General features: G+C 62.7%; 1 protein-coding gene across 1 annotated transcript; it reads right to left on the bottom strand.

Moving 5' to 3' along the window:
* Positions 1 to 4,772: 4,772 nt before the first annotated feature.
* On the bottom strand, positions 4,773 to 22,046 carry LOC126644205 (EVI5-like protein; the record flags this gene model as incomplete). The annotated part of the gene is made up of 16 exons (XM_050323267.1): positions 4,773 to 4,994; positions 5,945 to 6,040; positions 6,559 to 6,654; positions 7,135 to 7,281; positions 8,014 to 8,164; positions 8,631 to 8,767; positions 9,279 to 9,407; positions 10,742 to 10,882; positions 12,826 to 12,858; positions 15,351 to 15,404; positions 15,942 to 16,002; positions 16,067 to 16,164; positions 18,264 to 18,353; positions 19,720 to 19,863; positions 20,412 to 20,537; positions 21,858 to 22,046. Coding segments are annotated over 16 exons (1,884 nt in total), but the record flags the coding sequence as incomplete, so codon positions are not given.
* Positions 22,047 to 22,122: the final 76 nt, after the last annotated feature.

The raw sequence follows: 22,122 nt of genomic DNA, 5'->3' as shown, positions 1-22,122 counted from the left end.
CCCCTGAGCAGGACATTCCCCTTCCCCCAACGGCGCTCCCCCAAACCCCAGGACACCCCGAATCCCCTCTAAACTCCGAGGCTCCCCCAGCCCTGGGACCCCTCAGGACCCCCAACTCGGGGACCCCTGATCGAGATCCAGGACCCCCTCTCAGGACCCCTGATGTGTCCCCACCCCCCACCTGCAGACCCCCGGAAGCCCCAAAACGGCCCCTCCGCGACCCCCAAAGTCCGGACAGGGACTCCCCCTCAAATAACCGCCCCTCCCCACAGGAGCCCCCGGGGCCCCCTCAGGGCGCCCCCGCCGTTCCCGCCGCTCCCCCCGTCCTGCGCCGCCCTCGACCCCCGGCAGCGACCCCCGCCCCCGCGGGTGGTGACAGGACCCCCAGGGAGGGGGAGTTTGGGGGTCAGGAGGTCTCGGACCGCTTGTTCTCCTTCTGGGGGGTCGGGGAGGTCCCGGGCACGGGGGTCCCTCGAGGGGGAGGTTTGGGGAGGCTGAGGGGTCCCGGACCCCTGGGAACACCCTGGGGCCGAGGTTTGGGGGTCTGGGGGTTCCAGACCCCTGTCCGTCTCCCGGGGTCCCCATGAGGGGAGGTTTGGGGGTCGTGGACAGCGGGGTCTCCCTGGGGTCTTCAATTTTTTGGGGAGGGGTGTCTCCGTTCCCAGGGTCCCCGGGGGTCCCAAGGGGTTTGGGGTTCCTGGACACTCCTGGGGAAGGTTCGGGGAGTCCGGACATCAGGTCCCTCGGGGGTCTCGGAGGTTTTGGGGGTCTCGGGGATTTTGGAGGGACTCTCGGGGATTTTGGGGGGTCTCAGGGATTTGGGAGGGTCTCAGAGGTTTTGGGGCGGGTCTCGGAGGTTTTGGGGGGTCTCAGGGATTTTGGGGGTCTCCGCGGTGTGGGGGGTCTCAGGGATTTGGGAGGGTCTCAGGGATTTTGGGGGGTCTCAGGAGGTTTTAGGGGGTCTCGGAGGTTTTGGGGAGTCTGACCGTGCCCCCACCCAGCCCTCAGTGCCCCCTAGGGTCGTGGCCGCGTGTCCTTCGGGGCCTTCGTGGTGGGGGCGGCGCTGGCAGGGGGCTTTGGCTCGTGCACGGCCGCACAGGTGAGACCCCCCAATAACTCCCAAATACCCCCAAATCCTCCCTGACCCCGGGCTTTGGCTCGTGCACGGCCGCACAGGTGAGACCCCCAAAATAAACCCAAATACCCCCAAATCCTCCTTAACCCTCCCCGGGGGCTTTGGCTCGTGCACGGCCGCACAGGTGAGACTCCCCCAAAAATACCCCCAAATCCTCCTTAACCTCCCCTGGGACCCCTAATTCCACCCTAATTCCCCCCACGACCCCCAAACTCCCCCTTTAATCCCCTCCCCGGGACCCCCAGATCCACCTGAATCCCCCGGACCCCTAAACCCCCTTTAACCCCCCAAATCCACCTGAACCCACCCAGGACCCCCAAACGCCCCTGGACCCCCCGTGAGACCCCCAGCCTTTCAGGACCCCCAACCCCCCCTTTAACCCGCCCGGGCCTCCCCAAACCCACCTGACCCCCTCCCCACTTCCCCCCAAAATTCTGACGCCCCTCCCCTCGCAGCCGCCCCCGGCCCCGAACCCCCCGGACCTGGCCCCGCCCCCACGCCGGAGGAGCCAGGTACGAGACTGGGGATACTGGGGGGAACTGGGAGTGCTGGGGGGGGAAACTGGGGATACTGGGAGTGCTGGAGGAGTGACTGGTCATACTGTGGGACACTGGGAGCACTAGAAAGGGAGTACTGGGAGCACTGGGGATAACTGGGAGCACAGGGGTGTAACTGGGAGCACTGGGGGATAACTGGAAGCACTGGGGGTAATGGAGGAGCAGTGGGGGTAAATGGTAGCACTGGGGGTGGGATGGGGTAACTGGGAGCACCGGGAGATAACTGGGAGCACTGGGGGGGTAACTGGGAGCACTGGGGGGGGTCCAGCCTCTCTCTGCCCCCCCCAGCTCAGGACCCCCGACCCAAAGCTGCCTCCAGTTGGGACCCCTCCCTGAACTGGGAGCCCCTCAAATCCCAAAGGACCCCCCGAAGACCCCCCAATTTTGGGGACCCTCCCCAATTCCCGGGGGTCCCAAATAAAGGCGCTGCTGAGCCCCCTGTGCTTACTGGGGGGGGGAGGGGGGGCTGTTTTGGGGTGAAATTCGAGTTTTTTGGGGCCAATCTCGGGGATTTGGGGGGAGGGATCTTGGAATAATTTGGGGGGCTGAATCTCAGGGATTTTGGGGCCTCAGCTGATGTTTTTGGGGTAAAATTCAAGTTTTTGGGGCGAAATTCAAGTTTTTGGGGCCACACTCGGGGATTTGGGGGCTCCAGGAAGGTATTTTGGGGTGAATTGGAGGGGTTTTGGGGTCCCAACAGCTGTTTTTGGGGCCAAACTCAGGGATTTGGGGGTTCCAGGTTACTTTGGGGTGAATTGGAGAGGTTTTGGGGTCCCAGCAGATGTTTTTGTGGTGAATTCCAGAGGTTTTGGGGCCAATCTCAGGGACTAGGGGGCTCCAGGAAGGAATTTTGGGGCAGACTTGGCATTTTTGGGGTCCCTGGAGTTGCTTCCCGGGTGAATTCCGGACGTTTGGGAGCCCAGCAGGCGGTTTGGGGGTGAATTCCAGGGGGGGGTTGGGTCACTCCCAGGGATTTGGGAGGAATTCCTGGGGGCTTGGGGTCCCAAGAGACGGTTTTGGGGCAAATTCCCGAGGTTTTGGGTCCTGTATTTCTCTGTACAGCGAGGGGGGGGGAGGGGCCGTGACCCCTCCCCCCAAAATGTCCTCGGAACGGCCGTGTCGGAGCCCCCGAGCCCGGGATCCATCCCGGGGATCTGGAATCCATCTGGGGGAGCCAGGATCCATCCCAGGGATCCAGGATCCATCCAGGGGGTTCAGGGGGATCCAGGATTGCCCCCCCGTGTCTGGGATCCATCCAGGGGGATCCGGGATTTTGGATCCATCCGGGGGGGTTCAGGATTCAGGATCCACGAGGGAAGTTCAGGGGGATCCAAGATCCAGCTGAGGGGGGATTGGGAAGGATCCAGGATCCCCTCCCGTGTCCAGGATCCATCCAGGAGGTTCAGGAGGATCCAGGGTCCATCCAGGGAGTTCAGGGGGTCCAGGATCCATCCAGGGAGTTCAGGGGGATCCAGGATCCATCTGGGGGATCCAGGGTCCATCCAGGGAGTTCAGGGGGATCCAGGATCCATCCAGGGGGTTCAGGGGGATCCAGAGTCCAGCCATGTCCTTGGGGGTCCCCCTGAATCCGGGGGGGCTCCGTGTCCAGGATCCATCCATGTCCTGGGCTGTGTCCGTGTCCAGGATCCATCCGTGTCCAGGATTCATGTCCATGATCCATCCGTGTCCCAGATCCATCCGTATCCAGGATCCATCCATGTCTGGGATCCATGTCCAGGATCCATCCATGTCCTGGATCCGTGTCCTGGGCTGTGTCCCCATCCCGGATCGTGTCCCTCTGGGATCCAGAGGTGTCCTGGGATCCCTCCGTGTGCAGGATCAGGCCCTCAGTGTCCCCTGGGGTGTCCTTTGGGTGTCCCTCAATGTCCTTTGGGTGTCCTTTAGGTGTCCCTCAATGTCCCTCAGTGTCCCCTGGGGGGTCCTTTGGGTGTCCCCCGGTGTCCCCGAGCCCCCAGGTGTTGTGGGTGTCCTCTGCATGTCCCAGGGTGGCCCTTGGAGTCTCCCGGTGTCCCCAAGGTGCCACCTGGAGTGTCCCCTGGTTGTCCCTTAGTGTCCTTTGGGTGTCCCTTGGTGTCCTTTGGGTGTCCCTCAATGTCCCTTGGTGTCCCTTAGTGTCCTGGGTGTCCTTTGGGTGTGTTCCACTGTCCCCTGGGTGTCCTTTGGGTGTCCCCCAAGTTCCCCTGGTGTCCCCAGAGTGCCACTGTCCCCTGGGTGTCCCTTTGGTGTCCCCTCAGATGCCACAGGAGTCCCTTGGGTGCTGTGGGTGCCCCTCGGTGTCCCCTGGGTGCCATGGCTGTCCCTTCGTGTCCTTTGGGTGACCCCTGGGTCCCACGAGTGTCCCTCGGTGTCCCCAAGGTGCCCCGGGGAGTTGGGGTGTCCCTGGATGTCCCCTGGGTGCTGTGGGTGTCCCTTAATGTCCCCTGGGTGTCCTTAGTGTCCCCTGGATGTCCCCTGGGTGCTGTGGGTGTCCTCAGTGTCCCCCGGATGTCCCCTGGGTGTCCTCAGTGTCCCCCCATGGACTGGGGACACCCACAGGGCTGGCAGGTGCCCCCATGTCCCCGTGTGCCCCCTTGGGCTGTCCCCAATGTCCCAAAAAGTCAGGGTTCTGTCAATGCCCCCTCAGTCTCACTGTCCCCAATGTCCCCATGTCCCCAAAGGTCAGGGTTCTGTCAATGCCCCCTCGGTCTCACTGTCCACATGTCCCCAATGATGTCCCCAATGATGTCCCCAGCGATGTCCCCAGTGTCCCCAGGTCAGGGCTCTGCGGGTGCCCCCTCAGTCTCACTGTCCCCCATGTCCCCATGTCTCCCTGTCCTTGATGTCCCCAATGATGTCCCCAATGTCCCAGGGCTCAGGGCTCTGGGGATGCCCCCTCGGTGTCACTGTCACTGCTGTCCCCCATGTCCCCAATGTCCCCAGTGTCCCCCATGTCCCCGATGTCCCCAGGTCAGGGCTCGGGGTTTCCCCCCTCGGCCTCGCTGTCGCTGCTGTCCCCGATGTCCCCCATGTCCCCCAAGTCCCCAGGGTTAAGGGGATGCCCCCTCGGTGTCACTGTCACTGCTGTCCCCCATATCCCCCATGTCCCCAGGTCAGGGCTCGGGGTTTCCCCCCTCGGCCTCGCTGTCGCTGCTGTCCCCGATGTCCCCCATGTCCCCCATGTCCCCCGGGGGGAGGCTGAAGGGGGGCAGCTCCTCGTCCGACGAGCCCAGTGAGTCCTCGTCCCCCAGGCGGGTCCCCAGGGCCACCCCCCCGAAGGACAGCGGGCCCCGCAGCAGCCGGATCTGCGGGGATGGGGATGGGGACAGGGATGGGGACAGGGACAAGGGACATGGGATAAGGAACAGGGACAGGAACAGGGACAGGGACAAGGGATAAGGAACAGGGACAGGGGACAGGAACACAGGACAAGGGACAGGAATGGGGACAGGGACAGGAAGAAGGACAGGGAGAGGGACAAGAGAGAGGGGAGAGGGGATGAGGAAAAGGACAAGGGACAGGAGGGGACAAGGGACAGGAGGGGACAAGGGCCAGCAGAGAAGGGGAGGAGGGAGCAGAGGGGGACACTGTCACCAGCTGTCCCCGGGCCACGTGACCCCGTGGGGACACGGCCAGTGGCACCCAGGACACGTCACCAGTGGTGGCAGTGCCAGCACCAGGGGCTACCCAGGGACTGTCCCCGGGGTGCCCCGGCCTTGGGGACAGCGGGGACACACCCTGGGCAGGGCGGGGTCACCCCCGAGGGGGGTCCCTCACTCTGGGTGTCCCCCAGCACCCCTGGGGACAGCGGTGTCCCCACTGGAGTCCCCTGCCCCCTGTCCCCCCCAGCCCCCCTGGGGACAGCGGTGTCACCACTGGGGTCCCTCAGCCCCTGTCCCCCCAGTACCCCTGGGTGCCCCCCGGGGGTACCCCAGTCCCCGGGGGTCCCACCTGTGGGTGTTCCCAACCTGTGGATGCCACCCAGGGGTCCCCCCACCCTCCGTGGGTGTCCCCCCGGTGTCTCCCAGCCCGGGGATCCCACCCAGGTGTCCCCCCAGCCCGGGGGTGTCCCCATCCCTGCCCAGGGGTGTCCCCAGCCCCGGGGGTGTCCCCATCCCTGCCCAGGGGTGTCCCCAACCCGTGGGTGTCCCCCAGGTGTCCCCCCAGCCCCAGGGGTGTCCCCATCCCTGCCCAGAGGTGTCCCCAGCCCCATGGGTGCCCCCCAGGTGTCCCCCCAGCCCGGGGGTGTCCCCACCTCAGCCTTGAGCTCGTCGATGTGGTCCCGGAGCTGTTGGATGTACTGGGCGGCGTCCGAGTGGTTCAGCTGGCCCTGGATCCGCCCCTCCTCTCTCTGTGGGGGGGGGAAATGGGGGTCAATGCAGCCCCCCCAAACCCTCCCTGAACTCCCAACCTCCTCCTGGATCTGCCCCTCCTCCCTCTGGGGAGAATGGGGGGCACTGTGGCCCCCCCCAAGCCCCTGAACTCCCCCTGGTACCCCCTGCCACTCCCCTGTCTCCATGGGGTTCCCCATGTCCCCCTTCTTGGGTCCTCCAAGACCTCTCCTTTTGGGTCCCCCATGGCCCCTCCCCCATGGTTCCAGTGTCCCCTCCTTTGGGCTCCCAGGGTCCCCCCCATATGGTCCCAATGTCCCTCCCATACGGTCCCAGTGTCCCCCCTCTATGGTCCCAGTGTCCCCCCCATATGGCCCCAGTGTCCTCTCCTCTGGGGTCCCAGTGTCCCCCCAGTGTCCCCTGCCATTGTGACCCCATGTCCCCTGCCTTGGGTCTCAGTGTCCCCTCCTACTGTACCCTCGTGGCCCCCTCCTTGGGGTCCCCCTGTCCCCCCCGTCCCCCCGTGCCGTGTCCCCACCTGTATCTCGAGCTCGGCCACACGCTGCCTCATCTCGGCCAGGGCAGCCATGCTGTCAGCCTCGCGCAGCCGCACCGCCATCACCTCCTCCTTGCTCTGGGGACAGCCGGGTCACCCGTGGGGACAGCCGGGTCACCCGTGGGGACAGCGGGGTCACCCACGGGGACAGCAGGGACAGCCCACAGACACCGTGTCACCCACGGGGACAGTGTGGGGACACCCAGAGGACACTCCAGGGACACCCGTGGGGACATCCCATGGACACCGTGTCACCCAAGGGGACAACCCCCCCCAGCCTGGGGACATTGGTGTCACCAAGGATATGCTGCACTGCCCTGGGGACACCCTGGAGACACCCCCCACAGCCTGGGGACACCCTGGGGACACCCTGGGGACACGCTGGGGACACCGGTGTCACCAAGGACACGCTGTACCGCCCTGGGGCGCTGTGAGGCAGCTGTGTCCCCTTTGTCCTGGGTCTGCCGGTGTCCCCCCCTCCTCGTCCCGTGTCCCCACCCCCGTGTCCGTGTCCCCTCCCCGCCCCCCTGTCCCTGTCCCCGCCCCCCTGGGTGTCACCTTGCACTGAGCCTCAGCGTGTTTGCGGTGGCTCTCGCTGAGCTGCGCCTGCAGCCCCTGGCTCTGCGCGGCCGCCGCCCGCAGCTGCTCCCGCAGCCCCGCACACGCCTGCTCTGCTCTGCCCAGGACAGTCCTCTGGATCTGACCCTGGGGACAGCAGTGACACAGCCTGTCACACCCCCTGTCACCGCCTGCTCCGCCCTGCCCAGGACAGTCCTCTGGATCTGACCCTGGGGACAGCAATGTCACAGCCCGTCACCCCCTGTGCCCTCCCTGTCACACCCCCTGTCACCTCCCTGTCACCTCCTGCTCCGCCCTGCCCAGCACCGTGTACTAGATCTGACCCTGGGGACAGCAGTGACACAGCCTGTCACACCCCCTGTCACCCCCTGTCACCGCCTGTCGCACCCCCGTGTCACACCCCCTGTCACCCCCTGACTGTGCAGTCCCCGCCCGCAGCTGCTCCCGCAGCCCCGCGCACGCCTGCTCTGCTCTGCCCAGGACAGTCCTCTGGATCTGACCCTGGGGACAGCAATGTCACAGCCTGTCACCTCCTGTGCCCTCCCTGTCACCTCCTGTCACCCCGTCACCTCCTGCTCTGCACAATCCCTGTCCCAGTGCTCCCAGTCCCCCCCAGTGCTCCCAGTTCCCCAGTACCTGTGTCTCCAGCTCCAGCACGCGCTGCTGCAGCACCCTCAGCTCCGCCTGTGCCTCTCCCCCAGCCCCCCCCAGTGCTCCCAGTCTCCCCCAGTGCTCCCAGTCCCCCCCAGTTCCCCCAGTACTTGTCTCCAGCTCCAGCACGTGCTACCACAGTGCCCCAGTCCCCCCCACTGTTCCCAGTGCTCCCAGTCCCCCCCAGTGCTCCCAGTTCCCCAGTACCTGTGTCTCCAGCTCCAGCACGCGCTGCCGCAGCGCTCTCAGCTCCGCCTGTGCCTGCGCCTCGCGCAGCCGCGCCCCCAGCACGGCCTCCTGCAGGGCCTTGGGGTCACCCGGGGGGTCCTTCCAGCGTCCCCGGCCCTGGGACACCTGCGGGGACACCTGGGTCAGGGACACACCTGGGGACACCTGGGGAACAGCTGGGACAACTGGGACACCTGGTGAGGTACTGGGCACACCTGGGGAACAGCTGGGGACAGCTGGGGACACCTGGGGAACAGCTGGGACACCTGGGGACAGCTGGATCACACCTGGATACACCTGGTCAGGTACTGGGCACACCTGGGACAGGCACTGGGCACACCTGGTCAGGTACCCTGGTCAGGTACCCCCGGCGGCCAGAGGGAGGGCCCGGGGTGGGGACAAGGGACGCAGGTGTTTGGGAGGGGACCCAGCACTGCCTGCTGTCCCCACGGTCCCCACCCGTGTCCCAGGTGTCCCCCTGCTGTCCTGCCAGGTGTCCCTGCTGTCCCCAGGTGTCCCTGAGCTCCCCCATGTCCCAGGTGTCCCCAGGTGTCCCTCCCATGTCCCTGCTGTCCCCAGGTGTCCCTTGCTGTCCCCAAGTGTCACTGAGCTCCTTGACCTGCTGCTGGAGCTCGCTGAGGGACTTCACGGCCTCGGCCTCGCGCAGGGCCAGCGCCTGCAGCTCCTCCTGCAGCCGCACCACGTTGTCCTCGTCCGGCAGCAGCGTGTTCCTCTGCAGGGACAGGGGACATCAGGGGAAACAAGGGACAGCCATGGGCACAGGGACATCAGCCACAGGGACAGGGGACAGCCACGGGGACAGGGGACATGGCCATGGGGACAGGGGACATCAGTGGGGACAAGGGAACAACCCTGGGGACATCCCCGGGGAAAGGGACATCAGCGGGGAGAGCCATGGAGGCAGAGAACATCAGTGGGGACAGGGGACATCAATGGGGACAAGAACATCAATGGCGACAGGGGACATCAGTGAGGACAGGGGACATCAGTGGGGACAGGGGACATCAGTGAGGACAGGGAACATCAACAGGGCCAGGGGACAGCCATGACATTAATGGAGACACAGTTGGGGACCTTCCCAGGGCCACTCATGACACCTCCTGTCCCCAGGGCCACTCGTGTGACCCTCCTTGTCCCCAAGGCCACTGGTGTGACACTGCCACCCCCAAGGTGAGGGGCGTGCCCCTCCCCTCCCTGCGGTGTCCCCTCTGTCCCCGTGTCACCTTCTCCATGTCCAGGACCTTGTCCTGCATCTCCTTGAGGGCCCCGAGGGTTTCGCTCTCGCGGAGCCGCGACCGCTCCAGCTCCGTCTGCAGGTGGGTGACGAACTCCTCGCTGAACCGCGGGTTCCCCTGGGGACACACAGTGTCACCAACTGTCACCTGCCCCTGTGACACCCCCTGACACCCCTGTGTCACCCCCATTGTCACCCCTGTGACACCCCCATTGTCTGCAGGTGGGTGACGAACTCCTCGCTGAACTGCGGGTTCCCCTGGGGACAGAAAGGGTCACATCACCCCTGTCACACCCTGACACACCTGTGACACCCCCACTGTCACCCGTGACACCCCCACTGTCACCCCTGTGACACCCCGTTACCCCTGTGTCACCCCCATTGTCTGCAGGTGGGTGACGAACTCCTCGCTGAACCGCGGGTTCCCCTGGGGACACAGGGTCACATCACCCCTGGGACACCCCCATTGTCACCCCTGTGACACCCCCATTGTCACCCCTGGGACACCCCCATTGTCACCCCTGTGACACCCCCATTGTCTGCAGGTGGGTGATGAACTCGCTGAACTGCGGGTTCCCCTGGGGACAGAAAGTGTCACCAGGGTCACATCACCCCTGTCACACCACCCTGACATCCCTCTGACACCCCCATTGTCACCCCTGTGACACACCCCTGTCTGCAGGTGGGTGACGAACTCCTCATTGAACTGTGGGTTCCCCTGAAGACACACAGGGTCACATCAGCCCTGTCACACCCTGTGACACCCCGACACACCTGTGACACCCCCATTGTCACCCCTGTGACACCCTCATTGTCACATTACCCCTGTGACACCCCCCTTGTCACCCCCATTGTCTGCAGGTGAGTGACAAACTCCTTGCTAACCCGCGGGTTCCCCTGGGGACACACAGGGTCACCAACTGTCACTTCCCCGTCACATCTGTCACACTCCCCTGTCACACCCCCCCCTTGGTGACACCCACTGGGACCACCCAAATCCCGGGTGTGGCAGGGGGGGTGTCAGATGGGGACACACCTGCTGTCCCTGTAGGGGACACTGGGGACACTCTGGGGACATTGGTGACACACCTGCTGTCCCTGCAGCTCCCAAATTGTGCTCTGTGCTCTCTGCAGGTTCTTGGTGGGGCTGCTGCAGGGGACACTGGGGACACTTCGAGCACACTGGGGTCCCTGGGGACATTCCGGGGACACTGGGGACACACCTGCTGTCCCTGCAGGGGACACTTTGAGCACACTGGGGGCACTATGAAACCTTTGATGACCCTTTGGGGACATTGGTGACACACCTGCTGTCCCTGCAGCTCTCGAATCGTGCTCTGAGCCCGCTGCAGGTTCTCGGTGGCGCTGCTGCAGGGGACACTGGGGGCACTCTGGGGACACTTTGAGCACACTGGGGACACTGGTGACACTCTGGGGACATTGGTGACACACCTGCTGTCCCTGCAGCTCTCGAATCGTGCTCTGTGCCCGCTGCAGGTTCTCGGTGGCGCTGCTGCAGCGCTGCCGCACCACGGCCAGCTCCCGCTTGATGATGTAATTCTCCTCCGCCTCCTGCGCCCGCGTCACCTGGCCCTGGGGACACCGCGGGGACAGTCGGGCACGGCGGGGGACAGGCGACACCCGCCCGGGGGACATGGGGACAGCGCCAGCCCAGCTCACAGTGACACTGGGGACAGCTGGGGACACCGCGGGGACAGTCTGGCACGGCTGGGGACAGGCGACACCTGCCCAAGGGGCATGGGGACAGTGCCAGCCCGGCTCAGGGTGACACTGGGGACACCGCGGGGACAGTCGGGCACGGCGGGGGACAGGCGACACCCGCCCGGGGGGCACGGGGACAGGGCCAACCTGGCACACAGTAACACTGGGGACACCGTGGGGACAGTCGGGCACGGTTGGGGACAGGCGACACCCGCCCAGGGGGCAGGGTGACAGTGCCAGCCCAGCTCACAGTGACACTGGGGACAGCTAGGGACAGGAGCCACCCGCCCGGGGGGCACGGGGGCAGTGCCATCCCGGCTCAGGGTGACACTGGGGACACCGCGGGGACAGTCGGGCATGGTTGGGGACAGGGGTCACCCGCCCAGGGGGTACGGGGACAGGGTCATCCCGGCTCACAGTGACACTGGGGACAGGAGCCACCCGCCCGGGGGGCACGGGGACAGCGCCAGCCCAGCTCACTGTGACACTGGGGACACCGCGGGGACAGTCGGGCACGGCGGGGGACAGGTGACACCCGCCCGGGGGCAGTGCCAGCTCGGCACACAGTGACGCTGGGGACAGTCGGGCACGGTTGGGGACAGGGGTCACCCGCCCAGGGGGTACGGGGACAGGGTCATCCCGGCTCAGGGTGACACTGGGGACAGCTGGGGACAGGAGCCACCCGCCCGGGGGGCACGGGGGCAGTGCCATCCCGGCTCAGGGTGACACTGGGGACAGCTGGGGACAGGAGCCACCCGGCCAGGGGGTGGTGACTCGGTGCCAGCTTGACCTGGGGTGACACTGGGAAGGGGGTGGTGGCAGTGGGAGGGACAAGGGGGTGCCACCAGTCCCACAGACGATGAAGTTGGGGACAAGGGGGTGACACTGGGGACAGTGGTGAGGTGTCATCACCCAGCCAGGGGGTCACTGGTTCGGTGGCATCCCAGCTCACGGTGACACTGGGGACAGTTGGGGACAGGAGTCACCTGGCCAGGGGGTCACTGGTTCGGTGGCATCCCAGCTCAGGGTGACATTGGGGACAGCTGGGGACAGGTGCCACCTGGCTGGGGGGTGGTGGCAGTGGGGGGGACAAGGGGGTGCCACCACAGAGGGTGACAGTGGGGACAAGCTGGTGACACATGGAGGGTGACACCAACCCCACAGGAGGTGACACAGGGGACAAAGCCGTGCCACCAGCCCCCGGTGACATCTCCAGACCTAAGGGAGGTGACACCAGCCCCATGGGAGGTGACACTGGGGACACAGAGATGCCACCAGCTGTGGGAGTGACACTGGGGACAAAGAAGTGCCACTGCCCCGGGAGATGACATTTGGGGACAAGTTCCAGGTGATACCCCCCACTCCCTCGGGAGGTGACATTTGGGGACAAGGAGGTGCCACCAGCCCCAGGTGATACCCCCCACTCCCCAGGAGGTGACATTTGGGGACAAGGAGGTGCCACCCTCCCCATGGACACCTCCTGCCACCCCTCCCCCTTCCCTTCCCTCCCCCCCGCCCCAGGTCCCCAAATTCTGCCCAAACTCATCAAACCACGGCTCTTTTACCCCCATTTCCCCCTCCCCCGACCCCAATCCCAATCCCGCCCATCCCAATCCCCTATCCCGATCCCAATCCCGATCCCAATCCCGATCCCCCGGGAAAGGCGCTCGGGAGCCTCCGGAAAAGCAGGAGCAGGGGCCGTTCCCGCGGGGGGAGCGGCGGGAAAGGGGAGGAGGAGGAGTCGGAAATGGGGGAAAAAAGCGGGAAAAGGGGGAAAAGGGGAGGGAAAGGGGCCGAGGGAGCGCTCGGCGTACCTGGATGAGGCGGTCGGCGAGAGCCGCGCTCTCCTGGAGCAGGGACGGACAGACAGAGTGAGGAGCAGACGCACAGACCAGACCGAGAGGAGGCCCCGGCGCCTTCCCCGGCCCCCCCCCCGGCCCCTTCCAGACATTTCGGGGGCTTCGATCCCAAAAATCCGCGCGGGACCGGCCCCTTCCAGACATTTCGGGTCTTTCATCCCCAAAAATCCGCGCGGGATCGGCCCCTTCGGGCCTTTCATCCCCAAAAATCCGCGCGGGTTCGGCCGCCCCGAGCAGAGGGAGGAGCCCCGAGCGGAGACCCCCGGACCTTCCCGCGCCTCCCAACCCCAGCATGGGGCGATTCCAGGGGGCTTTTATCCAAAACCGGGAGTTTTGTCCCAAAACAGGGGAATTTTGTCCCAAAACAGGGGGATTTTGCCCCAAGAGGGGGTTATTTCACCCCATGAGCGGAGATCCGGGGACCTTCCCCGCCTCCCAACCCCGGGGCAGGGGTAATTCCAGGGATTTTGGTGGCTTTTATCCCAAAATGGAGAGATTTTGCCAAAACCCGGGGGATTTTGACCCTAAACTGGGAGATTTTGCCTCAAAAGGGGACGATTTTGCTTCAAAACAGGGGGATTTTACCCCAAAAGGGGGTTATTTTACACCCCACTCCCCCCTCCGGAGCAGAGGGAGGAGCCCCGAGCGGAGCCCCCGGACCTTCCCGCGCCTCCCAACCCCGGGATGGGGCAATTCCAGGGATTTTAGGGGCTTTTATGAACAAACGGGAGTTTTGTCCCAAATCAGGGGGATTTTGTCCCAAAACAGGGGGATTTTGCCCCAAGAGGGGGTTATTTCATACCCCCCGAGCGGATCCCCCGGGACCTTCCCGCGCCTCCCAACCCCGGCATGGGGCGATTCCAGGGATTTTGGGGGTTTCTGTCCCAAAATGGAGAGATTTTGCCAAAACCCGGGGGATTTTGACCCTAAACTGGGCGATTTTGCCTCAAAAGGGGACGATTTTGCCTCAAAACAGGGGGATTTTGCCCCAAAAGGGGATTAATTCACTCCCCGGAGCAGAGGGAGGAGCCCCGAGCGGAGCCCCCCGGACCTTCCTGTGCTTCCCAACCCCGGGGCAGGGGCAATTCCAGGGATTTTGGGGGCTTTTATCCAAAAACAGGAGTTTTGTCCAAATCAGGGGGATTTTGTCCCAAAACAGGGGGATTTTGCCCCAAAAGGGGGTTATTTCACCCCCTGGAGCAGAGGGAGGAGCCTCGAGCGGAGCCCCCCGGACTTTCCCGTGCCTCCCAACCCCGGGGCAGGGGCAATTCCAGGGATTTTGGGGGCTTTTATCCCAAAACAGAGAGATTTTGCCAAAAACCGGGTGATTTTGACCCTAAACTGGGCGATTTTGCCTCAAAAGGGGACGATTTTGCCTCAAAACAGGGGGAGTTTTGTCCCAAAACAGGGGGATTTTGTCTTAAAATGGGGGGATTTTGCCTCAAAATGGGGGGGATTTTATCCCACGATGGGAGTGTTTTATCCTAAAATGGAGGGATTTGACCTCAAAATCAGGGAATTTTGTCTCAAAACGGGGGTTTTTGTTCCAAAACGGGAGCATTTTGCCTCAAAACAGGGGCATTTTATCCCAAAGTGTGGGGATTTTGCCTTAAAACAGTGAGACTTTTTTCCTCAAAACAGGGGGATTTGTTCCAAAATGGGAGGATTTTGTCCCAAAATGCGGGGATTTTACCTGAAAATGGGGGGATTTTGCCCCAAAATGGAGGAATTTTACCTCAGATTGGGGGGATTTTGCCTCAAAACGGGGGGATTTTGGGGTGTCCAAGGGTGGTTTTGGGGGCTCCCAGGATGTTTTTGGGTTCTCACAGGATGTTTTTGGGGTCTCACAGGGTGTTTTTGGGGTTCCCCAGGGTGTTTTTAGGGTCCCCCCCCCGGATTCTTAGGGGCATTTGGGGGTCCCAGAGGTTGTTTTCAGGGTCCCCCCGGGATGTTTAGGGGTGTTTTGGGGTCCCCCCTGGACATTTTGGGGTGTTTTTGGAGACTCCCCAGGATTTTTAGGGGTGTTCTGGTGTCCCACAGGGTGTTTTTAAGGTCCTCCCTGGGATGTTTAGGGGTGTTTTTGGGGTCCTCCTGGGTGTATTTGGGGTCCCCTTGGGACATTCAGGGGTGTTTTGTAGGGTCCCACAGAGATTTTTAAGGGTGTTTTGGGGTCCCTTGGGGTGTTTTTGGGGTCCCCCCGGGATTTTCAGGGATGTTTTGGGGTCCCTTGGGGTGTTTTTGGGGTCCCCTCGGGATTTTCAGGAGTGTTTTTGGGGTCCCCCTGGGATTTTCAGGGGTGTTTTGGGGTCCCTTGGGGTGTTTTTAGGGTCCCACAGGGATTTTCAGGGATGTTTTGGGGTCCCTTGGGGTGTTTTTGGGGTCCCCTAGGGATTTTCAGGGATGTTTTGGGATCCCTTGGGGTGTTTTTGGGGTCCCCTCGGGATTTTCAGGAGTGTTTTTGGGGTCCCCCCCGGGTTCACCTTCTCCAGGGTCTCAATCCGCTGTTTCAGGAGCCGGTTCTCGGTTCGGAGCCGCTGGGGGGGAAAAGCTGGGAATTATTCCCGGGAATGGGGCAGGGGACCCTGGGGGGGGGCTCAAAGTGGCTCCAGGGTGGTTTTGGTGGCCCCAGGGATGGCTTTGGTGGCCCTGGGACGGATCAAGGTGACCCTGGGGAGGCTCAAGGTGCCTCCAGGGCCCCTTTGGTGGCCCCAGGGGTGGGTTGGGTGCGCCTGTGGTGGCCGTGGTGGCCCCAGGGGTGGGTTGGGTGCCCCTGTGGTGGCCGTGGTGGCCCCAGGGATGGGTTGGGTGGCCCCAGGGATGGGCTGGGTGCCCCTGTGGTGGCTGTGGTGGCCCCAGGGGTGGTTTTGGTGGCCCCAGGGGTGGGTTGGGTGCCCCTGTGGTGGCCATGGTGGCCCCAGGGATGGGTTGGGTGCCCCTGGGATGGCTGTGGTGGTCCTGGGATGGCTCGAGGTGCCCCTGTGGTGGCTGTGGTGGCCCCAGGGGTGGTTTTGGTGGCCCCAGGGATGGGTTGGGTGGCCCCGGGAGCCCCGCAGCGTCCCCGGCTGCCCCACCTTGATCTCGACCTGCTCCTCCATCTCCTTGCTCTTGAGGGCGGCGTACTCCTTCTCCAGCCTGGGGGCAGAGCGCACGTGGGGCCTGGGCCGGGGGCTGAGCCCCCCGCGGGACCCCCACTCACCTCTTCATCCTGCGCGGGTTCACCTTCACCTGGCACGCCCGCAGGATCAGCTTGTCGGGACACGCGTCGAACTGGTGCGGGATCACCTTCTGGAAGTACTGTGGGAGCGGCAGGGACTGCCCCAGGGCACCCCAAACCAACCCAGAGCACCCCAAACCACCCCAAAAACACCCCAACAACGGGATCACCTTCTGGAAGTACTGCGGGAGCGGACTGCCCAGGGCACCCAAAACACCCCAAACCACCCCAAAAACGCCCCAGAGCACCCCAACAACAGGAGAACTGGTGCGGGATCACCTTCTGGAAGTACTGCGGGAGCGGCAGGGACTGCCCCAGGGCACCCCAAAAACACCCCAAAAACAGCCCAGGGCACCCCAAAAACAGCCCAGAGCACCCCAAACCAACCCAAAAACACCCCAGAGCACCCCAAACCACCCCAGAGCACCCCAACAATGGGATCACCTTCTGGAAGTACTGCGGGAGCGGCAGGGACTGCCCCAGGGCACCCCAAAAACACCCCAAACCTCCCCAAACCAGAGCACCCCAACAACGGAGAACTGGTGCGGGATCACCTTCTGGAAGTACTGCGGGAGCGGCAGGGACTGCCCCAGGGCACCCCAGAGCACCCCAGGGCACCCAAAAAACACCCCAAACCACCCCAAAAACATCCCAGGGCACCCCAAAAACACCCCAGGGCACCCCCAAAACACCCCAGAGCAACCCAGAAACACCCCAGAGCACCCCAAACCACCCCAAAAACACCCCAGAGCACCCCAAAAACACCCCAGAGCACCCCAACAACGGGATCACCTTCTGGAAGTACTGCAGGAGCGGCAGGGACTGCCCCAGGGCACCCCAAACCAACCCGGAGCACCCCAAAAACAGCCCAGAACACCCCAAAAACACCCCAGAGCACCCCAACAACACCCCAGAGCACCCCAACAACGGGATCACCTTCTGGAAGTACTGCAGGAGTGGCAGGGACTGCCCCAGAGCACCCCAAAAACACCCCAACAACAGGGATACCCACACCAAACCACCCCAACAATGGGAGAACTGGTGCGGGATCACCTTCTGGAAGTACTGCGGGGGAGCAGTGGGGGCAGCCACGGCAGGGACTGCCCCAGAGCACCCCAAACCCCAAAAACACCCCAGAGCACCCCAAGAACACCCCCAAAACACCCCCGAGTACCCCAAAAACACCCCAGAGCACCCCAACAACGGGATCACCTTCTGGAAGTACTGCAGGGGAGTGGCAGGGACTGCCCCAGGGCACCCCAAACCAACCCAGAGCACCCCAAACCACCCCAGAGCACCCCAAAAACACTCCAAAAACATCCCAGAGCACCCCAAAAACACCCCAACAATGGGAGAACTGGTGCAGGATCACCTTCTGGAAGTACTGCAGGTGAGCAGTGGGGGCAGCCATGCCTGGGACTGCCCCAGAGCACCCCAAAACCACCCCAAAAACACCCCAGGGCACCCCAAAACCACCCCAAAATGGGGAAAACCACCCCAAAATGGGGGAAAACCATCCTAAACCCACTTCAAAATGGGCAAAATCTGCCCCAAAGCACGTCCTGTTGGACAAATGTAAAGTCCTGGTGCCCAATTCTGCCCCAAAACTGCCCTAAAACACGACCCTTTGGACAAATCCACCTCAAACCACGTCCCATTGACTAAATCAGCCCCTAAACCCACCCACTGGTCCCACCCACCCCAAAACTGCTCCCAGTGGATAAATCCACCCCAAAACTGCTCCCATTGGTCCCCCTCACCCCAAAACTGCTCCCAGTGGATAAATCCACCCCAAAACCGCTCCCCCTGGCCCCACCACCCCAAAACCACTCCCACTGGTCCAACCCACCCCAAAACTGCTCCCCCTGGCCCCATCATCCCAAAACTGCTCCCCCTGGTCAAACCCACCCCAAAACTGCTCCCCCTGGTCCCACCATCCCAAATCTGCTCCCCCTGGTCAAACCCACCCCAAACTGCTCCCTAGCTCCCCCACCTCAAAACTGCTCCCCCTGGTTCCAACCCACCCCGAAAACTGCTCCCCATGGTCAAACCCACCCCAAAACTGCTCCCAGTGGTCCCACCATCCCAAAACTGCTCCCACCACCCCAAAACTGCTCCCACTGGTCCCACCACCCCAAATCTGCTCCCCCTGGTCCCCACCCCGGAGCCCCCCCGGTACCTGGGACATTCCCTCCATGTCCAGCTGGACCAGCTCGGCCTGGTTGAGCTGCAGCAGCGCCAGCCCCACACGGAACACGATCTCCAATCCCTGCAACCCCAAACACACACACTGTGGGATTTGGGATTATTTCCCAGCCCCACATGAACACGATCTCCAATCCCTGCAACCCCAAACACACTGTGGGATTTGGGATTATTTCCCAGCCCCACACGGAACACGATCTCCAATCCCTGCAACCCCAAACACACTGTGGGATTTGGGATTATTGCCCAGCCCCACACGGAACACGATCTCCAGCCCCTGCAACCCCAAACAAACACACTGTGGGATTTGGGATTATTTCCCAGCCCCACACGGAACACGATCTCCAATCCCTGCAACCCCAAACAAACACACTGTGGGATTTGGGATTATTTCCCAGCCCCACACGGAACACGATCTCCAATCCCTGCAACCCCAAACACACTGTGGGATTTCCCAGCCCCACATGGAACACGATCTCCAATCCCTGCAACCCCAAACAAACACACTGTGGGATTTCCATTTCCCAGCCCCACACGGAACACGATCTCCAATCCCTGCAACCCCAAACACACTGTGGGATTTCCCAGCCCCACATGGAACACGATCTCCAATCCCTGCAACCCCAAACACACTGTGGGATTTGGGATTATTGCCCAGCCCCACACGGAACACGATCTCCAATCCCTGCAACCCCAAACAAACACACTGTGGGATTTGGGATTATTTCCCAGCCCCACATGAACACGATCTCCAGTCTTTGGCAGCTGGCTTACATACTGTGGATTTCGAGCCCCATTTGGAGCACGATCTTCGGGGGCTGGTTTGGGGTACAGTTTGGGGGCTGGTTTTTGGGTCCAGTTTTGGGGCTGTTATTTGGGGCTGGTTTGGGGGCCAGTTTGGGGGTTGGTTTTCAGGGCTGTTTTTTGGGGCTGGTTTTCGGGCTGGTTTGGGGGTTGGTTTTTAGGGTTGGTTTGGGGGCTGGTTTTTGGGGCTGGTTTTTGGGGCTGGTTTTCGGGGCTGGTTTTTGGGGCTGGTTTTGGGGGGCTGGTTTGGGGTTCGTTTTTTGTGTCCAGTTCTGTGTCTGGTTTTGGGAGCTGTGTTTCGGGGCCAGTTCTGTGTCTGTTTTTGTGTCCGGTTCTGCGTCCAGTTTTTGGGGCCAGTTTCGTGCCCGGTTCTGTGTCCAGTTTTTGGGGGCCCGTTTTGGGGCCAGTTCTGTGTCCGGTTCTTGGGGTTGGTTTTTGGTGCTGGTTTTTGGGCCAGTTCTGTGTCTGGTTCTTGGTGTCGGTTTTTGGGGCTGGTTTTGGGGGTTGTTTTTTGTGTCCGGATTTTGTGTCCGGTTTTTGTGTCCGGTTTTTGGGGCCGGTTTTGGGGGTTGTGTTTTGTGTCCGGTTTTTGTGTCCGGTTGTGTGCCCGGTTCCGTGCCGGTTACCTCGTACATGAAGATGTCGAAGACGCGCGTGGCCACGGGCAGGGGGAAGGTGGTGAGGAAGAGGGTGAGGAACCAGGACGAGGCGTACATGGAGGTGAGGAAGCTCTGCGAGCGGAAGTGCACGTTCAGCTCCGGCAGCTGCTCCTGCGGCGGCACCGACAGCAATCAGGGACCGGGGGGTTTGGGGCTGTCTGGGGGCTGGGGGGCTTTGAGGGGCCCAGGAGGTCTCAGGGTTGGTCCTTTTTGGGGTCTCAGGGATGGTCCCTTTGGGGTTCTCAGGGATGGTCCCTTTGGGGTCTCAGGGATGGTCCCTTGGGGGTTTCAGGGATGGTCCTGGGGTGTCCCTGAACTGTTTCAGGGATGGTCCCTTGGGGGTCTCAGGGATGGTCCCCTTGGGGTCTCAGGGATGGTCCCTTGGGGGTTTCATGGATCATACCCAGGCTATGGATGGCCCCTGGAGCACCCCATGGAGCCCTGGGGGTCTCGTGGATGGTCCCTTTGGGGGGGTCTCAGGGAATCCCCCCAGGCATCTCCCGGCCATCCTTGGGGGTGTCACCTCCGTCCCCCCTCGGAGGTTCCTCAGATCATCTCCGAGACCCCCCGGGCCCCACCCGGAGCATCCCACGGCCCTGCCCCTCTCCCCACCCCTCTCCCCGCCCCAGCCCCCCTCCCCCAGGGCTGGGGGTGCCCACCTGGAGCAGGAACTCGAACTGGTAGATGCAGAGCCCCAGCTGGGCCATGCTGGGCTTGAAGAGCTCGCGCAGCCGGTACTCCTGCATGAGGCGCACGAAGACGCAGAACGCCTCCTCCTCGGGCATCTGCGGGGCCACACGTCCCTGCCACCTCCCCACGGACACCACGGCCCCTGGGGGGCTCTGGGAGCTGCCCACGGGGGGGCTGAACCCAGCAGGGCCGAGGGGGAACCCCCCCCAAAATGGGTTAATGGGGGAGGAGGTTCCCAGTTCCCCTCGGGTGGTGGGAGGGGATTGGGGTTAAACCCACCAGGACTAAGGGGGAACCCCCAAAGAGCTCCATTTGGGATGGGGAGGATGAGGGAGAACATTCCCAGTTCCCCTAGGGTGGTGGGAGGGGATTGGGGTTAAACCCACCAGGACTAAGGGGGAACCCCCAAAGAGCTCCATTTGGGATGGGAGGATGAGGAGAACATTCCCAGTTCCCTAGGGGTGGTGGGAGGATTGGGGGTTAAACCCATCAGGACTAAGTGGGAACCCCAAAGAGCTCCATTTGGGATGGGGAGGATGAGGGAGAACATTCCCAGTTCCCCTAGGGTGGTGGGATGGGATTGGGAGATTCCAGGGGGGTTTAAACCCACCAGGACTAAGTGGGATCCCCAAGAGGCTCCATCTGGGATGCGGGAACATTCCCAGGGGCCGTTGGGTGGTGGGATGGGATCAGGACATTCCAGGGGGGTTTAAACCCATCAGGACTAAGTGGGATCCTCAAAGGGCTTCATTTGGAATGAGGAGGATGAGGGAGGAAGTTCTCAGTTCCCCTCGGGTGGTGGGAGGGGATTGGGGTTAAACCCACCAGGATTAAGTGGGAACCCCCAAAGAACTCCATTTGGGATGAGGACGATGAGGGAGAACATTCCCAGTTCCCATTGGGTGGTGGGATGGGATTGGGAGATTCCAGGGGGGTTTAAACCCACTAGGACTAAGTGGGAACCCCAAATCAGCTCCATTTGGGATGGGGAGAATGAGGGAACATTCCCAGTGGCCGTTGGGTGGTGGGATGGGATCAGGAGATTCAAGGGGGGGTTAAAATCCACCAGGACCAAGTGGAATTCCCAAGGGGATCATCTGGGATGAGGAGGATGAGGGAGGAGGTTCCCAGTTCCCCTCAGGTTGTGGGATGGGATTGGGAGTCATCCAGAGGGGGTTATAAACCCACCAGGACTGAGTGGGATCCCCAGATCAGCTCCATCTGGGATGAGAAGGATGAGGGAGGAGGTTCCCAGTTCCCCTCAGGTGGTGGGATGGGATCAGGAGATTCCAGGGGGGTTTAAACCCACCAGGACTGAGTGGGATCCCCCAAATCAGCTCCATCTGGGATGGGGAGGATGAGGGAACATTCCCAGTGCCAGCCCCGCTCCCAGGTGTCCCCACAGCTGCCCAGACCTGCATGAGCAGCAGTCCCACGATGAAGGCGCTGCCCTGGCAGTATCCCACCTCCCGATCCACCAGGGAATAGGCCTGGAAAAGGGACACAATCCCAGGCACAGCCGTGCCAGGAGCAGGGGATCCACCCCTGCTCCGGAGGGGACCGTGGGAAAAGGGATTTCTTTGGGTGGGAGACACGTCCCGGGGTCAGGATGTTGCTTAAAAGTTGGATTTAGAGCTCAAAAAAACCCTCAATTTTTGGTTTCTTAACTCAAAATGAACC

This window comes from Myiozetetes cayanensis, unplaced genomic scaffold (genome assembly GCF_022539395.1).
Source record: "Myiozetetes cayanensis isolate MyiCay16 unplaced genomic scaffold, myiCay2020 scf291, whole genome shotgun sequence".
Lineage (NCBI taxonomy): Eukaryota > Metazoa > Chordata > Aves > Passeriformes > Tyrannidae > Myiozetetes > Myiozetetes cayanensis.
This window is presented reverse-complemented; position numbering and strand designations above follow the sequence as displayed.